The 21,228-nt window shown below is 31.2% G+C and overlaps 2 protein-coding genes, 1 long non-coding RNA gene and 1 pseudogene across 4 annotated transcripts; 1 reads left to right on the top strand and 3 right to left on the bottom strand.

The window, feature by feature from the left end:
• Positions 1–1,382: 1,382 nt before the first annotated feature.
• On the bottom strand, positions 1,383–4,804 carry LOC146909488 (uncharacterized). Of its 2 annotated transcripts, XR_015018169.1 has the most exons (6): positions 3,743–4,794; positions 3,505–3,643; positions 3,331–3,409; positions 3,084–3,216; positions 1,521–1,664; positions 1,383–1,414 (listed from the first exon to the last, which is right to left on the bottom strand). XR_015018169.1 is itself a non-coding variant. In XM_085724631.1 (5 exons), exons 1-5 carry the CDS (start codon positions 3,764–3,766, stop codon positions 1,662–1,664), a joined length of 378 nt encoding a protein of 125 aa, XP_085580757.1. In that variant the 5' UTR covers positions 3,767–4,804; the 3' UTR covers positions 1,383–1,661. The 2 variants fall into 2 exon arrangements, 1 of the variants encoding a protein (XP_085580757.1); XM_085724631.1 differs by having other exon boundaries at positions 1,383–1,664; positions 3,743–4,804.
• A 3,418-nt stretch (positions 4,805–8,222) lies between these two features.
• LOC146909487 (uncharacterized) lies at positions 8,223–10,498 on the bottom strand. Its single transcript, XR_015018168.1, has 2 exons — positions 8,953–10,498; positions 8,223–8,547 (listed from the first exon to the last, which is right to left on the bottom strand). It is a non-coding gene; the product is annotated as an uncharacterized LOC146909487 (long non-coding RNA).
• A 3,423-nt stretch (positions 10,499–13,921) lies between these two features.
• On the bottom strand, positions 13,922–14,002 carry LOC146909486 (small nucleolar RNA Z221/R21b; annotated as a pseudogene).
• A 2,013-nt stretch (positions 14,003–16,015) lies between these two features.
• LOC146909485 (calmodulin-like) lies at positions 16,016–17,861 on the top strand. The gene is made up of 2 exons (XM_085724630.1): positions 16,016–16,252; positions 17,313–17,861. The coding sequence occupies exons 1-2, from the start codon at positions 16,177–16,179 to the stop codon at positions 17,684–17,686; spliced, it is 450 nt and encodes a 149-aa protein (XP_085580756.1). The 5' UTR covers positions 16,016–16,176; the 3' UTR covers positions 17,687–17,861.
• The last annotated feature ends 3,367 nt before the right edge of the window (positions 17,862–21,228 follow it).

The following is a 21,228-nucleotide window of genomic DNA, read 5'->3' as shown; positions in this document are numbered from 1 at the left end:
AGTATATGCTAATGTTGTCTATGTAAGATCATGGTTTAATTATACCTTTTCACCTTTAAGTTTGGACAGACTTTTGGGACCAAGCTTAGTTTTTCAAGTCTTTTTAGATTAATCAAATCTCTTTAGTTTTAAAATTAGTCAAATGTTGTACCCCTCTCAGTTTACATGAATTTGAGGTTCATATCAATTTTAAAATCTTAAATATGAAAAGATTGATAATATTTGATGGATATTTAGGATGTAAACTAATTGAAAGAGATAAAATTTACGACTATTTTTGTGAAATTTTTAAAGAAATTTAATGTTTTGATTAGCGAGTTTGAAGAGTAAGTTGAGAAAAATTGAACGGTATTTTTTATTATTTTTGGATAAAAGATAAATATTAAAAAATTTGATTGAGTTGAGGAAAATTTTAAAACAACTCAATCTATTTTTGACTGAACAACTCAAACTTGAAGTATTAAATAACAAAATTAAAAATATATCTGAAAAAAAAAATACTATAAGATGTGGATCCCTTGCATAGATTCAATTAGATATCAATTATGTCAAAGAATTACCCTCAGCATAAAGAATGCCTTAGTCTAAGAAAAACCATTTATACTTTGGTAGAAAACTAGGAAAATAGGAAAGACAACAGAATGGTATAGGACAAGACATGCATGCAACGGAACCGTATTATTCTAGAGCACTGTCGCATTATCCCATGGGATAGGATAACAAGTCTCTATCTTAGTTCGACCAAATAATTATTTTTAGGAAAATGTTAACAAATGTCTTTAGAACATTGTTTAAGCATTTAAAAATAGTAACTTTTATTTAAAAATTGTATAGTTATACAATTTTTTTTGTGGGTTCTTTAAACAATATTCTTAGGACACTTGATAGCAAGACCCTTATTTTTATCATAGACAATTCGGAGATTGTTTGTAATGAACCATGTCGTGCTTAAGTAGAATGAGCGAGTGAAGCATCGTTTGGATCTTTGATCTCCACAAGATAATTGTTAAACATCGTTTGTCTGTACCGCGTATAAACATCGTTTATGACTTTTAAATGTGTATATTATTAGAGAGGAAATTCAGAGTGTGTTTATAGATTCAAATAGGAAAAAAATATAAATTTCAATTGGAGATGCAATGCATTCAGTTCTTTTTTTATTTTTCACTCAACGACGCTCCAAAGCCCAGTGATCTACAAAAGATTGCTCATTGAAGAAACAAGCAGAAGTTTGAAGATTTACCGTCTTTTATCCTTTTTCTATAAAGGATTATTAGAGTTCACTTGATCCTATCCTTTATCTTCTTTTACATGCAGCTCTTCTAAAATCACCAACTCATTTTAAACGTACATGCATAACAAACTAATGATGCATGAAAATATCAAGAAGTCGACACTTCTATTAAAAGTGGTCCTGAAAAAACAACAGCGCTACTATCTCAGCATAATTCTAGCAATTCAATTATTGGATACCAAAATTGGTAAAAAAAAAAGGACCCATGATCCACACTACTACTAACCCTGGGAACACGTGCTAATATTGGTATAAACAACTCTACAAAATTATGCAGTTTCTGAAAATTGATTCAATAGTTTGTTTTTTGACACGAATGCTCCACCCTTTTTCAATCAGCTCACAAGCTTCTCTATTCCCTTCCAATTCACTGCAAATGATTTAGAGAAGACAGAGTAAGATCCTAATTGTAAAATGTCTACAGTTTATGAATAATTTGACTAAAACAAGTAAGGAAATTTATGAGATGATCACATTGTTTTGAACAGCTAATAAATATAATTATACTACCTCCATCTCTAAATATAATACCCTTTTAAGTTTTTCTCTATCCCTTTTTATAAGACCCCTTTTTATAAATAATTTGACTAAAACAAGTAAGGAAATTTATGAGATGATCACATTGTTTTGAACACCTAATAAATATAATTATACTAACTCCATCTCTAAATATAATACCCTTTTAAGTTTTTCTCTATCCCTTTTTATAAGACCCCTTTCAAATTTCAAGTACATTAATTACTTCTTTACCAATATTAATATACCCCTATTTATGTTACATATTTTTCTACAGTATGTAATAAATACTCTATGAAAACATTAACTTATTATCTCTCCTAAAGGGTAAGCTTGTAAAACAATAGAAATTGTCAACAAAATTAATACAACAATTAGTTTTCTTAATTCTTGTGATTTTCTCAAAAGGGCCAAATATTTAGGGGCTGGGGATGTTTATTTAAGTTCTGCAAAATTCCTCATAAATTATGCACCACCAACACTACAGATTGAAAGTGCGTCCAGTGTCCAACACCAAAACCACACTGACACATGTAGTTACATTCAATCGATACTATTTTTTTTCTTCAGATTATCTATGGTGTCTACAGCACCAGTGCCTTTGTGATAGTGAGTGCCTTATAGCATATACATGCAGTGTGTTTTTCTTCAGATTATCAATGGTGTCTACAGCACCAGTGCCTTTGTGATAGTGAGTGCCTTATAGCATATACATGCAGTGTGTTTTTCTTCAGATTATCAATGGTGTCTACAGCACCAGTGCCTTTGTGATAGTGAGTGCCTTATAGCATATACATGCAGTGTGTGCTTTTAAATGACTTATAAAAAACTTAACCTGATTCTCTCTTTAAAAGAAAGCCCTTACTATTATATGATAAATAAATATCAGATAAGCTAACCACTTAAAGAGCCTGTTCAGATTGCCTTATTTGAGCATATCCACAAGCGTAAACATATGTGAGACTGTTTATGAGTACTTAAGATAACAGTTTATGACATGTCCACAAACTATAACAGCATAAATTAAATTCTTACAGGCTTAGTTTTATACAATCAGTTCAGAAAATTGATGACCAAAAACAGTCAAAACCAAGTCAAAATACGAAAAGTGTTCTCAATTGAGGATAATGGAAAATAGCGGATAGTTAAAATTCTGCTACAATTTTTTTCGTTCAATAACATTTGTGGACAATAACTTCTATTCGATATGAGGCATACAAAATGAAAAAAAAAAAAAAAAAAAAAACCTAAATACAGAAGGAGTAGAAACCACCTCCACATCTATGAACCACGGTTTGGTTTGGTCACGAACGACAGCAATCCATAGCTGATGCCTCATGTGTAATGCTTTGAGCCTCAATTTGAGGTTGGGATCGTCAATGCGGGCATCCATAGCGCGGGGGATGCTGTAAATTTATTTCAGAATACTACTTAAACTCTAAAACAAATTTATTCAGAATGACAAATTAAACTGAAGCAACAATGCCAATAACAATTAATTAACAATTAATAAAACTTACACAGTATCATAAGCATATCCGATAAGAGTTAACGGTACCATCAGCCTATTCTCTAAAGCTTCAATTTCACCCTTAAACCCTAACAAAACAACAGCAAATTAATTTAACAATAATTTCAATTTCTATTTAATTAACATGAGAAATAGGTTAACGTTAATTTCAGTAATAGTTTACTTGAGACTAGTTCTCTCTCCTTCTGACTCTTCTGAGTCTTCTCACTCTTAGATCCTGAACGATTCGTCAAATCCTTCTTCAAGTTTTTGAATGCCAAAAGTATTGAGTCCATTACTGTTACGATTATGTTAAGTTGTTGCTATGAACGTAAAAAAAAAAAGAAAGAAGAAACCATCAGAACAGTATACGAAAAGAATATAAGAGGGTTTGAAGAAAAATTAGAGAAAATGTACTCTACCTGATCAACAACAATGTTGGCCATTTTCTTTCGATTGAAGATTGAAGTGAGTGAGAAGCCACTGAAAATGCAAGCACAACGTAACGGAAGAGTCTAACCGGTTGAATGAGTTAAGTGTGTATAGTGATGGGCTTGATACAATCAGAATCGTCTAACCGGGCTAAAATGAGTGAAGAGTGTATGGGCCTTTATACAATCAGAATCAGTAGTTACATGGACCCCCCCCCCCCCCCCCTCTAAACATACATACTATTACTATATTTACTATTTTTTTGAGAGAAAGGTATAATTACTATTAGTAATAAGGTATATATTTTTATCTCTCAAAAATAAAAGAAGAAGAGAGTAAGAGGAAAATATATATATATATATATATATGATTGACAAAACACATATTTACATTATATTTATTTACTTCAAAAATGTGATTAAAAAAAAACTTAATACTATGTGAAAAGTCGGTGGTATTATAATGGGGTAATGGTACACAAATGGTGTCCTTTGGATATGACATATACATTGGGGGTGCCAATGTTATGTGACATTGATAACACCCCCAAGTGACACACAAAGTACAGAGACAAGAAAAACGGATCTGATAGATAGGAGATCTATCATATAAACACAACAACTTGAAACCCTTAAAACAATTGAAATACGCCTCAAAATAAAATAAAAATACAATTGAAACATGAAAAAACGAAGGGTAGATTGTTACCCTTGAATTTTTTTAACAAAAGAAAATAGGAAGAACTCAAATAGATGTCTCCCATCGAAATTAAAGATCAAATATATTCAACAAGCAATTGTAAACAAATACATAGATCTAAGATGTATCATATAACAACAATAATAACAAAATTGTAAAGACAAGGAAATACATAGATCTAAGATCTATCGTATAACAACAATGATAACAAAAAAATTCCCTACAAAATTGAAAGAAGATTGATCCAGATGTGAATTTTTTAATAAGAGAATCATCCATCGAAAAAAGAAGGAGAACTTCTCCGACAGATAGTTCTCAGACTAAAAATATTCAACTGAAACATAAGAATATATGCCAACAAGGAGAATGAATATGAATTTATAGAACGGCCACTAGGGTTGCATAATTACTGGTATAAGGATACAGGTCGGGTATGTCAAGCCCATTATTCTTCTTTGACGGCCCATATGGGAAGAATTTAGTTTATACCCTCGCAATTATACCTTTACCCCTAAAATTTAATTAAAATTCTAAATTTTTTTCTTTTAACATTAACTTTTTATATCTACAATTTTCAACCTCCCCTTTTAACAAAGGAGAATGTTAAACAGTGTCCACGAGACACTGGTGAATCAACTATAAACAAGTAACTTTTAATATAAAAAAAAAGGCTTAAATGTTCAATTGGTCTCTAAACTTGATTTCAAGTATTGGTTTGGTCCCTTAAGTAATAAAAGGTATGTTTAGGTCTCTTAACTTTATTTCAAATATCGGTTTGGTCCCTTCTGTTAATTTAATGCAAAAAAAGTTAAAATTTGGTCTCTTAGCTTATTTAATTAGTATTAGTTTGGTCTCTTAGCTTATTTAATTAGTATTAGTTTGGTCCCTAAATTTAACGTTTTTTTGAATTAAATTAACAGAAAGGACGAAACTGATACTTTAAATAAAGTTAAGGGACCTAAATGGACCTTTTATTACTTATGGGACCAAACAGATACTTGAAATCAAGTTAAGGGACCAATTGAGCATTTAAGCCTAAAAAAAATTTGTGCAATTACTCCCTCCGTCCCATAATAATTAAGCCATGTGTAAAAAAAAATGTCGCAAACTAATTGAGTTATTTCACTTTTCAATACAATATTAATTTTTTTTCCGTTTATAACTATATTTAATACTACTTTCATCATTCATAATTCAATATATTCCACTTTGCAATTCTGATAGTGGAGAATGCACCGATACTTAACAAGAGCACTTAAAACCATTTTTCTCTCTCCTTCATCTGTACATTTTTTTTAATATGTGTGAAATGAGCAAATGACTCAGTTAAACTGGGACGGAGAGAGTATTAATTAATTAAAAATCAAAACTTATATTTTCAAGACAATTTTTCTCTTTAATCATTGCCTTAAAGGCACTGGTTAGCAAGACCCTTTAACAAACATAAAGTTAATCAAGGTTAGAATTTCAATTATAGATAGATACTAATTGAATGAAAAATAAATACCGTAATTTTTACTTGGAAAATGTTAACGAGTGCCCCCCGAATATTCTTTAAGATTTTTTGGATCGATTTGGTATCATATTCACAGGTGGATGGGAGTGTCGACAACAAATTCATTCTATGTATGGGACCATTTTAATTAGTTTACTATTGATGGTGGTGTTACAAAGGCTCGTCGATCTATTTTGCAGGTTCTTTGGTATGTCACTACGTGGGAAATATGGAAAGAAAGGAATAACAGGTTGTTTAATGGCAAAGAGTGCTCAATTATGCATGTGGTTGATAAAGTTAAGTCGCTGACGTTCATGTGGTTGAAGGCGAAATTTCCATCTTTTCCCTTTAACTATCATGGTTGGTGGCTTAACCCTTTCACCATGTTGGACATAGGCTAATAATTATTGTCTTTCTCTAGTCTCTGTTTTTGTTTCCATTAATATTTGTTTTGTGACTCTGGTGTCTTTCTCTGGCATACCTTGTGCTAGGGAGGACCTTTTGATGTGGTAATATAATTCATTTTAACCTCTTCAAAAAAAGATCTTTATATGATAATTTTTTTTGAAAATTTATATAATCAATGCATCGAAAATTGAAATATTTGATTTTTTTTCTTTCATACGGTTTCGATCAGTGACCCAGTGGTTCGACTATGGACTCGATGACCCAATACCATTATCGAGTCGATTACCCATCCGCGTTTTAAAACTATGCTTTTGGATTTTCTTCTCGGGCTTGCTGCGGTTCAGATTGATATGTGACTCCTTTCAAAAAAAAAAAGATTGATATGTGACTATTTGTGATGGGAATCCTAAGTGCATTGGATGGACGAGAAGTGAGGGACAGAGGACCGTTGACATGTTTTTTGATGATGGCATTATATTTTTTTAGCAACGCAATTCATTCCTTGAATTACCATAACTCCGAATAAAGCTTAAGTTTAGGCTGTGTTTGGTAAAGCTAATAAGTTAGCTGTTAGCTTATAGCTTATTAGATCCACTTATAAGCTTGTTTAAAAAATAAAGTTTGTTTGGTAACAAACTTTTATCGCTAGCTTATAGCTTTTTTGAGATACTATTTTAACTAGCTTTTGCGTTTATAACTTATAGTTTTTCATATGTTCCTTAATTATATTTGACAATGCAGTTATATTATGTTACTCCATTATTCGATTTTTTAAATTCTTTCCTTTTGACGCTGATTTTTTTCTTAAAAATCATATTCTTTGAAATATTGTTCCAATTGCATATTAGAATTGTTTTTTAAACGGACACTATACATTCTTTTAACTTATTTATCGATTTAAATAAAGAATAAATTTTCAAAAAAAAAAGGATATGAAAATGAGTCATATAAGATTTGTTAAAAAAAAAAAAAACTCAATTAAATTCATACATCAAGATTATTATTTTAAAGACAAAAAGTACTTTGAAATAAATTAAAATAGTTAAGAAAAATATATTAGTTTTTTTTAAAGAAGATAAATATATTAGTTGAAAATATTTTATAAATACAATTTATAAAAGAAAAATTACACATACTTGTACTTTTATGTCATTTTATATTTATCATTCATTTCAAAAGCGAATTTTACCAAAAAATTTAATTACAAACAACTAGTTTTTCAGATATAAGCTTTCAGCTATCAGCTAGCTCATAACTTATTTTTACCAAACAAAGTCTTGGCTGTTTCATTTAAACCATTCAAACATCTTCAACCTAATCATATTTACGACTGTGTTTGGATCCATAGAAAGATAAAAGAAAGAAGAATAAGTGGAAAGATTGTTTTTCCACCGTTTGGCAGCACTTAAACAAGTGGAAAAAAAGTTTGAGGTGGGACCCACACTCAAAACCTTTTCTCACTGCTTCTGACGGAAAACACAAGGAAACACCAACTTTTTGGAAAATGTCCAAAATACCCTGCTATAATCTTCTTACTTTAAAAGCTTGTATGGTTTAGCTATAACTAAACCCTAATTGCTTTGTCAATTTCCCTCCCAAGCACTAAACTTAGGCACGTGGCAATTTTCAAAAGATGGGATGGGATAACTTTGTAAACCAACATAAAATAATATGTTGCCAAATACCATGCGTAACAGGGGAAATGATGCCACAAAAACTTGGCTTGCACATGCGTAACAATAAACAAATCATCAAGTTTTTGCCTGTTCCATCATTAAACAACAGAATATACAGAGGTTGTGCTCACAAGTTGAAAATAAAACAATAAACAATGCATGTGTATGGTATGGGTTACCAATATTTAAATATGATGATAAGTATCAAATATCAAATTGTATTAAATAAAAATTTATTGTTGAACTACATAGATTGACTGTCAATTGACTCTCAAATATCAAATTCAAATTTCAAATTCTCCTACATAAATTTTATGGCTCTCTTCAAATATCAAATTCAACTTTCATTCTTTCCTCAAACAATACCTGTTACGCATTTTATGGCTCTCTCTACTAACCTTTCATGTAACTTCCTCATGTATCTTCTTCTATCATTTTGTTCTTCATTTTCATCATGTCTTTGTAATCTTAAACTCCAATATTTATTTGCAGAAAAGTTGAAAAAAAACTTTCTTCTCTGCACAACCAAAAAGGACACCGGTAAGTACAATAACACCAATTTTGTAACAATATATATGTGATTATCAGGCTAGGATAACTAATCGTTTCGAGAAGAATATGATTATGGACAAACTTTCTGAGATAAATATGGTTGCTATGGTGAAATGGCAGCCTAACTGGGAAACATGCTCGGTTGTTTGTTTGAAGGTAGGATCAGCTTTTGCAATTAGGACTTAATTCTTATGTTATCTATATCAGTAGCATGCACCACAAGATGACAATGTTGTCCCAGTTGCTATGATTCAGGACACAAATGTGGAGAGTGATGATGTTACTCTCTCAGTGGTAAGTTGATTAAATTATCAATTATAGTTGGTATGTCCAACATTGTTTATATATCTACTTGAAACAAAACACTAACCTTTCTATGTTTAAACATATGCGCCAGTGTGCTGCATCTGCAACTTCTGAATTTGATCCTGATCTGTCACTCAGCCAACTTACCCCTGCTGCCATCACACCTCTTGCTCATTCAAGAAACTTAATATTTTTGAAAGAAAAGGTTGATGTTTGGTAAAGAAATATCAGTATATCACGTCTCCTCAGTTGAGAAATGTGGTGATAAAAAAAAAATAACAGGCAGCAATAGAAAGAGTCCTGGAAACCTGATAGATGTACTTTTTTTAATTCTTTTTGTGTATAAAGTGTGGTAAAAACAATGTAGAAAAAATAACTGCAATGAAAGATGAAGTGGGAGATAAATCAATGCCACTCCTACCTTGTGATGTATACCAGAGGAAAATGCTATTTGAAAGTTTCAGATTTAATTTTTTATATTTATGCCATAATTATAATAGCTGCAATGCCTCTAAAAATATAATAACTGCAATGAAGGGTAATAAATCAACAATACCTTTTAGTTAAAAATATGAAAACATCACTCATTCAACAATCTCACAAACTTGACAATCACAGTCTTCTTTTTTCTTCTCTTTTTTTTTTGTTGCTTTTACAATGAGATTATCTTCACTGACTCTCATTGTCATGTCTTTTTGTTTTTCCAATTTTTCTTCTAAACAGTTAGTACTCCAATGTTACAACCGGCAACAACACTTCATATTTTAACATGATAAGAGTTGCCTGCCTTATCATTTACTATGTCGCTGTGATTGTGCATGGTATATCAAAAAAAGAAAAAAAAAACAATACAACACAAAACGATAATAATAAGAGGATTTCTATTATCATACAAATTGTAAAACGAACATAGCATTCAAATCCCTCCCCCTAAGATGTCAAACAAATATTTTATTTGATATATCTTAACCCATCAAAAACATTTGGGTGTATCCCTTCCTGTGATTTGAAAAAGAAAAATATGCCCTTTAAAAAATTATGCACAACCAGAAGACGAAAATAGAAATCATGCATGTTCCAAACAAAATAAACAAAAAGAAGAAATATAAGATTTGGAGTTTCAGTCAATGTTAATAGTCTAAACAAATAAACGGAGGATCTAAAAAAAATGCATATTTTAAAAACACAGAAGAATAAAAAAAAACCTGTCAAAACATACAAGATGGGGAAGAAAAGCTTTTTTCCGGCATGGTGGTTGCAAACTCCGGCGCGGTGGTCACCGACGAAGGTAGTCCGATCTTGATTTTTCTTAATGGGTTTTGTAGAGGAGATGGAGGGGAATCTTTTTATGATGATGGTTTTTCAAAATCTTTTATGTGATTGTCGAGATCTACCCGAAAAGATGATTGGTGGGATATTTAAAAGCATCTTTAACCTGAAAATAAATTTGATAGAATTAAACTATAGATGAAAAGGAGAGGGTGAAGATGGTAGAACAACAAAAAGAGGCCGGAAAACACATTGAGGAGGGAGGCAGTAAAATTTGTTGCAGCGGAGGGTTGGAAGAGTTTTTCATAACTTCTTTGGTGAAGAGAGAGAAAAATAACATTGAAATGAATATTGTGTGTTGGATAAAGTTAAATGAAAAACAACAACAACAACAACAATAATAATAATAATAATAATAATAATAATAAGGGTTAATTAAGTTTTTAGTCCCTATAAATATTCAGAATTTTGTTTTTAGTCCCTACAAAATAAAATCATACTTTTTAGTCCCTGTGACATTTTCCTTAAGCATTTTAGGGACTAAAAATGCTGATGAAAAAATTTTATAGGGACTAAAAATGCAGTTGGAAAATTTTATAGGCACTAAAAATGTTGATGGAAAATTTTATAGGGACTAAAAAGTGTGATTTTATTTTGTAGGGACTAAAAACAAAATTCTGAATATTTATAGGGACCATTTACTTAATTAATCCTAATAATAATAATAATAAAAAGAAAACTCAACCGAGATATTCAGTTTAACTCTGATGTGTCAATGATAAGTTGTCACTAATAAATTTAAATTTCGTAAGGAAGAAGACAAGTTATTTCGAAGATTAAATACACTAGATAAGTTGGCACTTATAAAATCTTAGAAATAATTCAAATGCACGGGACAAATTGTCGCAACGGTAATTAACACTGATAAAAGAGATAGACTGTCATTGATAAAATAATTTTTGTTGAGTAGTCATTGATAAAATAACATTTCTTATTTAAAATATTAAATAATATTTAATGTAGAGTATCTTCTTTCACTTATATATATAAAAAAAATAAACACAATATCACTAACAATGTTCCTATTATTTATACCATAACTTTTATTATACAACGATATTAAACTAATAAAGATAAATTTAATATATAAGAGGAATTATTTTGAGGAGCAAATGAGCTATACAAGTTTTATTTTTATTTTTTTGAGAAAATGAGCTATAAAAGTTGTAACTTATAAAATGGTCGAAATAACGCAAATAGACGGAACAATTAATTTAGATAGTGCTGATGTGTAGATATTTCAAGAGTGGTGGTAACAGCATCTCCAATGGGGGTCCTTACTTAACAAGGACCACTCCCCGTTAAGGACCCTACATTGAAGGAAGAAAAATTGAGTCCCCGTTAAGGAACGGGCAACTATATAAGGACCCTCTCTCTCCTGGGTAACTAACGGGTTCCACGTTTAAAAAGTAATAAAATGTGTACTACTTGGTCCCACTTGCATAAAGAAGTAATAAAATATGTACTACTTGGTCCCACTTGCATAAATTAGTAATAAAATGTGTACTACTTGGTCCCATTTGTAAAAATCAGTAATAGATAAATTATTTTTGTTTAATATGTAAAGATAGTGAAACATATTTAAGTACTTTTCATTGGAGTCCTTATTAGTGTATTGTCATTGGAGTCATTGAGTCCTTAATAGGTACTTTTATTAAAAACTATAAGGGTTAATTATGTTTCTAGTCCCTATAAAATAGCGATCTTGTAAGTTTAGTCCCTACTTAATTTTAATAGCATTTTTAGTCCCTATAAAAAAAATTTACTTATAATTTTAGTCCCTGCTAAAACAAAGTTTGATTAATTATCCTTAAACTCTTAAATTTTTGAACGATTTTTTTGAGACAAGATTAGAACACTATGAAAGGTTCGTTTACTAAAATTTAGAATTTTCTGACATGAAATGAATTAAATATGAATTTTTTAAAACGACAAAAGTTAAAGATAAAAAGTAATAAAATCTGGATGTAGAAATCAAATTTTGCGATAATTTTTTGCGGACGAACTTTTAGTAATGTTCTAAACATGTCTGCAAAAAATTGTTCAAAAATTTAAGAGTTTAAGCATAAATTAAACAAATTTGAATTGAGTAGGGACTAATACTCAGTGCAGAAAAACAAAATTAGGGACTAAAAATGCTATTAAAATTAAATAGGGACTAAACTTACAAGGTCGCTATTTTATAGGGACTAGAAACATAATTAACCCAAACTATAAATAAGTGATGTGTCACGTGTGGTCCATTTAAGGAGTCATTGTTAGGGAACTACTATTGTGGATGCCGTGTGTTGTGACATGAAGAACAACTTTCGGTCTACCTACTTCATGGTAAACTGTGTAGACCATTTATAAAAATTTAAAAATTAATAAACACATGCACAAGTAGTCACTAATACACATTTTTATATAAGGGTTATGATAGAAGACACCTTTTATGAAGGTGTCTTTTATCAAGTTACTCTATGAGCATTTGCGAAAAGACACCAACTTACTTTTAGAATTTGTGAATGATCAATAATTGTTGCGATTTATAACTCAAGTACTAATGTGTGTTGTTGTTATTCTCTCTTCGGAAGGTGTGTTGTATATTCGAAATTTATAATTTCGTTGGTTTATATTTGCAATTTATTATCGCTGGGTGGACCCGTGGTTCAGCAAGCAATGGTAAACCTTAAAAACAAAAACAAGTTATGATTTTGAAACATGCTCGGCAATTTTTTCTGTTGGCGTGATGTTTTGAAGAGAAAAAAAAAACATTAATAAAAAGTTAACGAATGTTATATGTAAATTAATATTTATTAGTAAAATATATTTAAATGTGTAATTAATTTAAAATAAACACATTTAGCTAAATCCTTTTAAGGTTGTAATTGTCATTTTGCAAATATACATATTTTTCTTTCCTCTAACAATCTATTCACATTCTTTTATACCAAACAACTAAAAAAATCATCTCACTTCCTTCTACATTTCTTTCATTCTACTATTCATCCTTTCACTTTCTTTCCTTTAACTTTCTTCTCCAAATCAAACATACCCTAAGTGATAGGTTTGCAAACCTTGTGCAACCCAACTTCCTCTAGTTTATGTTCCCACTTCAAATGAAATTCCTCATTATAGTTTTCTAACTCTTCGACGACAAAAAAGGACCATGTATACACCACGTATAAGCATGCCTTTGGTTACAATTTTTACTAGCTACTCTCTCTGAAATTGGAAAATTGTTGTTGACACATATGCAAAGGCTGTAACACACATATAAATGACTGAAATACCCCCGCGGCAGTTAAATGCCGAGGAAAGGAACCGGCTGCAGTTAACTACCGAGGAAAACCTCGGCAGTTAACTGCCGAAGGAATAAAAAAAGGAAGGAAAAAAACGTGCTCTTCTTCTTCTTCTTCCACTTCAATTGCTTTTTTTGTTTTCTTTCTTTCACAACCACAAACTTCACTTTTCTTCTTCTTCCAAATCAAATACTGTGCTACAGGTAACAGAAGAAGAGCAACAAAATCCACCTCCAAACACAAATTAAAGATTGTAAATTCTATTAGATTCATTGAAACAAATAAATTGGAAAATGAATTGAAGAAAGTTGTTCAGAAAATTGACACAAGTTAATTGCTGATGGGAGAACCATCAAAAAATGAAGGAAATAAAAGGGTGCGGCGTTGATTCAAAAGAACTATGATAATTGAAGGAATAAAAAGCTCAGAAAAATAATGGGTAGGAGAAAGTTATCAACACAGGAAATCAGAGTGGTGCATAACCTATGAAATTAATAGCTTTATACTATGTTATAATTGAGAAAGAATAATTAAGATTGCAAAAAGGACCTGTTCAAAAAAAAGATTGCAAAAAGGAAAAGTGTAGAGAAGAAACTATGAGATTGAGATATTTGTGAAGAAGACAATGAAGAAAGAAGGGTGTGGCGTTTACAACTCCTCGGTACTTAAGTGCCGATGGAGTTATTTTTTTCAATTGTTGTTGAAACCTCGGCAGTTAACTGCCGAATAAAACTTCGGCAGTTAACTGCAGCCGGTTCCTTTCCTCGACATTTAACTGCCGCGGGGGTATTTCAGTCATTTATATGTGTGTTACAGCCTTTGCATATGTGTCCACAACAATTTTCCTGAAATTGACAATAATGATGTCTTCTGACTGAGAGTTTTACTTTAACCTTATATGCAATTGGTCGAAGGTGTCTTACTTTTGGCTTGCCCTTAAAAAGTAGAATGCCAAGGTATATGAAAGGTGGTGTGTCAATGTTGAAGCCAAGTAACTGAGCAATGTGAGCTACCCTTTGATGAGATACGTAGCCTCCAAAGATTGTTGACTTCATAGGGTTAATGACTTGGGTATCCTCTCAACACAGCTGCGGAGCCTAATCTTCAAGAAATTAAAAATTGCTGCATTTTAAAGGTTTGATTCGAACTGAATATCTTTAGTTAAACGATAATATATTTGTTTCCATCTCATCCAAGTACTGCTCTTTGGTAACATGTATGAAGATTTTGATTAGCATGTAACATTTTTATGCAGGTGCATATGGATTAAACTCAAAATGAAACTATCTCTCTTTTATTTAATCTTCTTTAAATTTATAATGTGATATTTTTGTTGCCAAATTGGAGTTCAAAATCTCAACATATCCAAATATTTAGTCAAACTTTATTTACCTTACTTCGAATTCTAGATTAAAATTATATGTTAAGTGCCCCACATTGAGAGACACAGCTTGAATAAATGTTTATAAGTGGAGACAATCATCACCTTACAAGTCAATTTTGTAAGGTTGAGTTAGTTTCAACCCAAATTTTAAACTGATGTCAAGTATATCCAAGATATGGTGGGTCACGTGTTATTAGGCTGTTAAACAAGTGTTTTTTTTACTAAGGCAGACTAATCCACCGAAGAAATTGACACTCAGGAAAATCGAATCCAAGATCTTGAGAGGAGAACACTCGAAGGTCATAAGTCAACACCATCAGAGCAATCAAGTGAATTTGTTAAATATGTATTTATTAGTGGAGGCAACACCTTAGACACAGGTAAATAACATTTTCAATATGCCAAACTCCTCACATATTATAAGGGCTTAATGGTAACTTGGCGAGTTCAATACTTGTGAGAAGATTTTAGAGTGTGTTTGGATGAAGGAATGTTTTGAGTTAATAAAATATTTTGAGGTAATTCAAATCCTTTTACGTAAACTTCATTGTTTGGGTGATAGTTTGGAGAATTTTCAAAATGATAAAAATTTATGAAGTATTTTGTTTAAGTTAAATTTAGAGAATTTCAAATGACATCTTCTTTCCAAAAAAAAAAAAAATGACATCTAAAAGTTAGGAATTTCAAATTTCTTCATTCTTATATTTCTTTCAAACTTTGCATTTTACTCCTCACTTTTTCAAAATGACCCCAATAAATTTTCTCAAAAGTGCAAATTGACCCCTATATTTTTAAATTACAAATTGATCCCTCAATTTTTTCAAATATTATAAATTGGCCCCTCAAAATTTTCAAGCTTTGCAATTTGACCCCCCCTTTGCCATTTTTCATATTTGGCGCGAAAAATTAAATTTCATAAAAGTTCCCCATAAATGATAACAATGAAATTTTCTATTACTATTTGCAAACAAAAATATTTAAAAATGAAAACAATCATTTGAATTACTTAAAATTTTAAAATTCTTATAACAACCAAAAAAAATCAATCAGCTCATCCAAATAATAGGGACAAATTAGGTGAAAGATATAACAAGTCAATATATGTTATTTATGGTAAAGAAAAAAATAGTGGAGTTTGTGTTGATGGCATAGATACAAGAAGGAGAGGTTTTGTCGGAACAAGATTGTTAGTTTGAGTTTCTTGTTTCTCCCTCTCTCTCTTTCTCTCCTTCTTCTTTTTCAGAAAAGCATAAAGAAATATTCCATTTTCAAAGAAAGAGCAATATATCAAATGGCAGATCAACTCACAGATGATCAGATCTCTGAATTCAAAGAAGCATTTAGCTTGTTTGATAAAGATGGTGATGGTATGTTTTAATATATAATCTTTCTTCTTTTTTTTTGCGTTCATTTTTCCTCCCTCCTTTATTGCATATTATCATGATCATATTTTTTTCCCTCCCATAATATCTTTTGTTTTTAATTATAGTTGATTGATGTCATTGTTTTCTGACGATGAAACAAAGATACTTATCCGATTAGACATTTTTCAATATAGGGTACGTATCATATTTGACATCGATACGTTACCAACACATATGATTACATTAGTAGATATCGTTTTTTCAGATTAATATCGATGTTAACGTGTTCGTGTCAATGTCGTGACTTGTGACCGGTTTCTATGTAAGAGTATGTACGTCAATGCGGACGAGTCTTTTAAGCTTTTTTGTTCAAGTCATCACGATAAAACAGAGAGAGAAAATTGAACAATTGAGTTATATTCTTGTCTCAAAAGAAAAGTTTAAAGGAAGCAATATGCTCTGTTTATACAAAGTTTTTTTTTTTTCGCATTGTAAAATTATTTCAAATATAATAAAATGCTTGCAATGAAAAGAATTTAATGTCTTGCTAGTTGCTAATGCTAATTATGATTATATTCCAAGTAAAAGTCTTATATTCGAAGAAAAATCTAAAAATTCTATAAAAAAGAATGTGAATGTAATTCATTTTAAACACAATTCGATGTCTTTTTTTTTTCCTCCTCAAAAAAATTAGATGTCTTTTTTAATAGTTACATATTGTAAAAAATTGCCCATGAATGGAGATACAATTATAGTAAGACACTCCAATTATACTTTTTAAAATTATGGTTGCACTAGCATTGCGATTGGATCAAGATTTGTATATTACAAATAAATGGTTTCTTTATCATCTATGTAGCACCGACGGACACTTCAAATTGAAGATGTATGGCCGGTGTCCGACACATACATGACACTAAATCATGCGGTCATGTTCAATTATTATATTTATTTTTATCAGATTATTATCAATGTCAAACATGTTAGTATCATGTCCAGTGTTCTTGATTGTGTTCGATATTCATAAGTTATCACAATTGCATAACATTATATGACTTTGAAGGTTCCATCACAACAAAGGAGCTTGGAACCGTGATGAGGTCATTAGGCCAGAATCCAACAGAGGCAGAGCTACAAGACATGATAAACGAAGTAGATGCCGACGGTAATGGCACAATCGATTTTCCAGAATTTCTAAACCTTATGGCAAGGAAAATGAAAGACACAGATTCAGAAGAAGAGCTGAAAGAAGCGTTTAGAGTGTTCGACAAGGATCAGAATGGATTCATTTCTGCTGCTGAACTTCGCCATGTAATGACCAACCTTGGTGAAAAGCTTACTGATGAAGAAGTTGATGAAATGATTCGAGAGGCTGATGTTGATGGTGATGGTCAAATTAATTATGATGAGTTTGTTAAGGTTATGATGGCCAAGTGAAATTAATTATCAAACCATAGAATACTACTACTACACCTTATATATATATAACCTTTAATCAATTCTCATTCATTTCTTCAACATAGATCATTGTAATGAAATATGGTATATGTGCTAGATGTGAAGTTGATATACGGGGGATATTATATAAATAAAATTTGTCATGTTCACACAATTAATTTGTGTTTCAGCTAAGGTCAGATTGTTGGAATAATATCCAAGTTGTATATGTTTTTACAACAATTTATAGTTAGACTTTACTTACTTGCTTAACAAACAAGTATGATCTCGTCGGTAAATATGTCAATTTTACGGTTTTTACATGTTCCCAAAAGTCTTGCGGTTGGTAATTGATGTTATTCTTTATATTGACTTTCTTCAAAGTAAATCATTGATTGTAAATAATAATGCACAAAAGTAGTAGTAACTAATTTAATTGATGACATATCTATTTGCAACAAAATCGAATTTTAAAAAAGCACTTCCTATAGTTATCTACCGACATTTTTTATGCAATATCTATTTGTTATTAAGACAATAGATCAGTGACATGAAATTAATTAATCAACAAACTTCATTTGTCATAAGCATGCACTCGTAGTTATCGTTCATCTTGCATAACAAGAAGGTGCTTAACATATAGATCATCCATTAAAGGATCATATGATGAGCAGTAATAGGTAGAGTAGAGCAGATATATATTCCTAATGTTTTTTCAATTAGCACTAATTGTTGCAAACAAAAAGAAGAGTTTCATTAACTAGTTAGGTAGTAATTAACACTAGTTGAGCTGTTGAAGTAGTAACCATAATCAATCAACTGGTTATGCTGCTGGAGCATAATCATAGCCACCGTCGTCATCATCGTCTGTTGAAGTAGTAACCATAATCAATCAACTGGTTATGCTGCTGGAGCATAATCATAGCCACCGTCGTCATCATCGTCTCCTTCGTCGCAAACTGTAGGAGGATAGTCATACCAAACTACACAACCATCATGGTCATTTCCATGCTTCTTGCACCATGGAGCAGCAACATTGGAAATTGATGACATATTTGTAAAAAGACCAAAATCTTGATTTATAACTCCTAAATTGGGGGTTAGTAGATATGAATGTATGGTAATGTATGATTGTTGAGTTGTTTGAGTAACTAAGGAAGAGACTCAATGCTCTTATATAAAGACAAGGGAAAGTGTGAGACTTACTTTGGCACAAGAAAAGCCACAAGAGAAGTGTGGTTTAAGGGTTGGGGTGTGAGTTTGAGATGTGGAATGCTATATTTTCTGGCCACATAGGAAATTCAATTCACACAAGTCAGCAGACACGTTGGAGATATATGGAATCCAATCCAGAATATAGGAATTTCACCACCACATATTAGTGTTGTTGGAGGACAATAACATAGGGAATCCTTGAGTGCAAGATTGGGTTATTTTAACTAACATTAATATTTAGGGGCAGCTCTGGAATCTTGGATTGAGTTACCATTTTATCCCGAAATTGTAGGGTCGGTGTATTATTTATGAAATTTGCGAATAGATAAAACAGTCTTTGATTTTGAATGGCGTTTAACACATTGGTCCTTCTGTTAGTTACTTGGGTGGCAAGATCACCTTTAAGCCAATTAGTGTCACGTGATAGAGACTAGTTTGTCTCATTTTTCAAAGACATTGAAACAAGTTGACAAAAGGCCCAATTTGCTTGACATAATACAACATCGGTGATTATTCGAAAATTTCATGAGGCGAATTGGTGATTTACTCCTTTTATATATATATAGTTTTGTTGCTGAACTAGTGAACTTTTTATTTATTTTTCTTTTGGTCCTTTTATTGTTTCTCTTTTGGTTTGTTTCTGCATCCAGCCAATGGAATATAATCTGCCATGCTTAGGAATCCCCATGGCAAATTGAATTCGATTGAATTGAAACGGTTTTAATGGTTGCTTTTAGCCCTTGTATTACTCAAAGAGTAAAACATACACTGTCAGAAGCTGCCAAAGGAACACGGGGCTTAAAAAGCAATTATTAACAGTTTATAACAAAAATGATATTTCTCTTCTTATAAATCGGTTTTGTAAAGTTGAGTAAGGTTCAATCCATAGTATTAATCTCATTAGTACGAAGTTGGATACTTTCATACGAGTTTTTTTTTTTTTTTGTTACCTTGATATTAGTACGAAGTTTTCACTATCGCTTAATAGTGACTAATCTCTGTCAAAGAACGTGGTTCTCTCCCCCCATCAAATGTTTTCCATACGCATGAGTCAGAAATCGAATCTCTAACCACATGCTTAAGAGCTCAAGTCCCTTATCACTTGGACCAAAGTCTCATACCACTTGGATCAATCTTTTATTGGTACTTTGATACGTGTTTTAATTTAGGGTTAATTATGTTTTTGGTCCCTACAAAATTGCGACCTTGTAAGTTTAGTCCTTACTTAATTTTAATAGCATTTTTAATCCCTACAAAAAATTTCTGCACTCAATATTAGTCCTTACTCAATCCAAATTTGTTTAATTTATGCTTAAACTCTTAAGTTTTTCAACAATTTTTTACAGTCGTGTTAAGAACGTTATTAAAAGGTCCTCCGAAAAAAATATCGCAAAAATTTGATTTCTACGTCCATATTTTTGTTACTTATATCTTAAACTTTTGTCGTTTTAAAAAATTCATATTTAATTTATTTCATGTTAAAAAATTATAGATTTTAGTAAATGAACCGTTCATAGTGTTCTAAACTTGTATAAAAAGAATCGTTAAAAAATTTAAGAGTTTAAGGATAATTAAACAAAATTTATTTTAGCAGGGACTAAAATTATAAGTAAATTTTTTTTGTAGGGATTAAAAATGCTATTAAAATTAAGTAAGGACTAAACTTACAAGGTCGCAATTTTGTAGGGACCAAAAATATAATTAACCCTTTAATTTATCGTCCACCATTTTTATTGTGAATACTTTTAACTATAATATGAACTGTGCTATGTGTACTTTTCGTGATATTACTTACACGGTTGTATGGGAGTTTGAGAGCTGTTCTTTGAGATTGATATGTTTTATGTTGTACATATGATGAATCACCATGTATACATGTGATATAGTCCCGGGTATACCTATAAACCAATACCTGAACGTGAATGGAACATATAACCTTTTAGTTGTTGGTTGAAGTTTAGAGTTTGAGGAATTGAATTGCCTAACCACCGTATGAGTTGAGGTGTAGTGTAGTCTAAACACTCTTAAGTGATTGATGTACCATCTAACAACTACAATGACTGAGGAAAATACTCGTAAGTATAGGTATCATTCTAATCATAATCTCATATGAAAAATACTCCCAAGGTATTGGTATCATTCTAAGTAATCCCCAAGTGATTGATGATGTATCATCTAACCATTACAAGGACATAGGAAGATACACCCCAAGTATTCAAGCATGATCAAATGTCATATGAGGAGAAGTACAAGGTGGACTTATCATGTTCCCAATGAATATGATGGAATGATAGTGAAGGGTTTGAGTAAAATTAGAGGCCAAGTAA

Source organism: Medicago sativa, chromosome 7 (genome assembly GCF_051527215.1).
Source record: "Medicago sativa cultivar Bolivia chromosome 7, Bolivia_mono, whole genome shotgun sequence".
NCBI lineage: Eukaryota > Viridiplantae > Streptophyta > Magnoliopsida > Fabales > Fabaceae > Medicago > Medicago sativa.
Note: the sequence above shows the minus strand (reverse complement) of the source record. Positions and strands in the feature narration are given on the sequence as shown.

Coding starts and splice junctions, on each gene's coding strand:
- LOC146909488 (XM_085724631.1), bottom strand. CDS start 3,766: ATGGCCAACATTGTTGTTGATCAG. Junction 3,410..3,504: donor GGAGAGAGAACTAGTCTCAA/GTAAACTATTAC, acceptor TTGTTTTGTTAG/GGTTTAAGGGTGAAATTGAA. Junction 3,217..3,330: donor GGATATGCTTATGATACTGT/GTAAGTTTTATT, acceptor ATAAATTTACAG/CATCCCCCGCGCTATGGATG.
- LOC146909485 (XM_085724630.1), top strand. CDS start 16,177: ATGGCAGATCAACTCACAGATGATCAGATCTCTGAATTCAAAGAAGCA. Junction 16,253..17,312: donor GTTTGATAAAGATGGTGATG/GTATGTTTTAAT, acceptor ATGACTTTGAAG/GTTCCATCACAACAAAGGAG.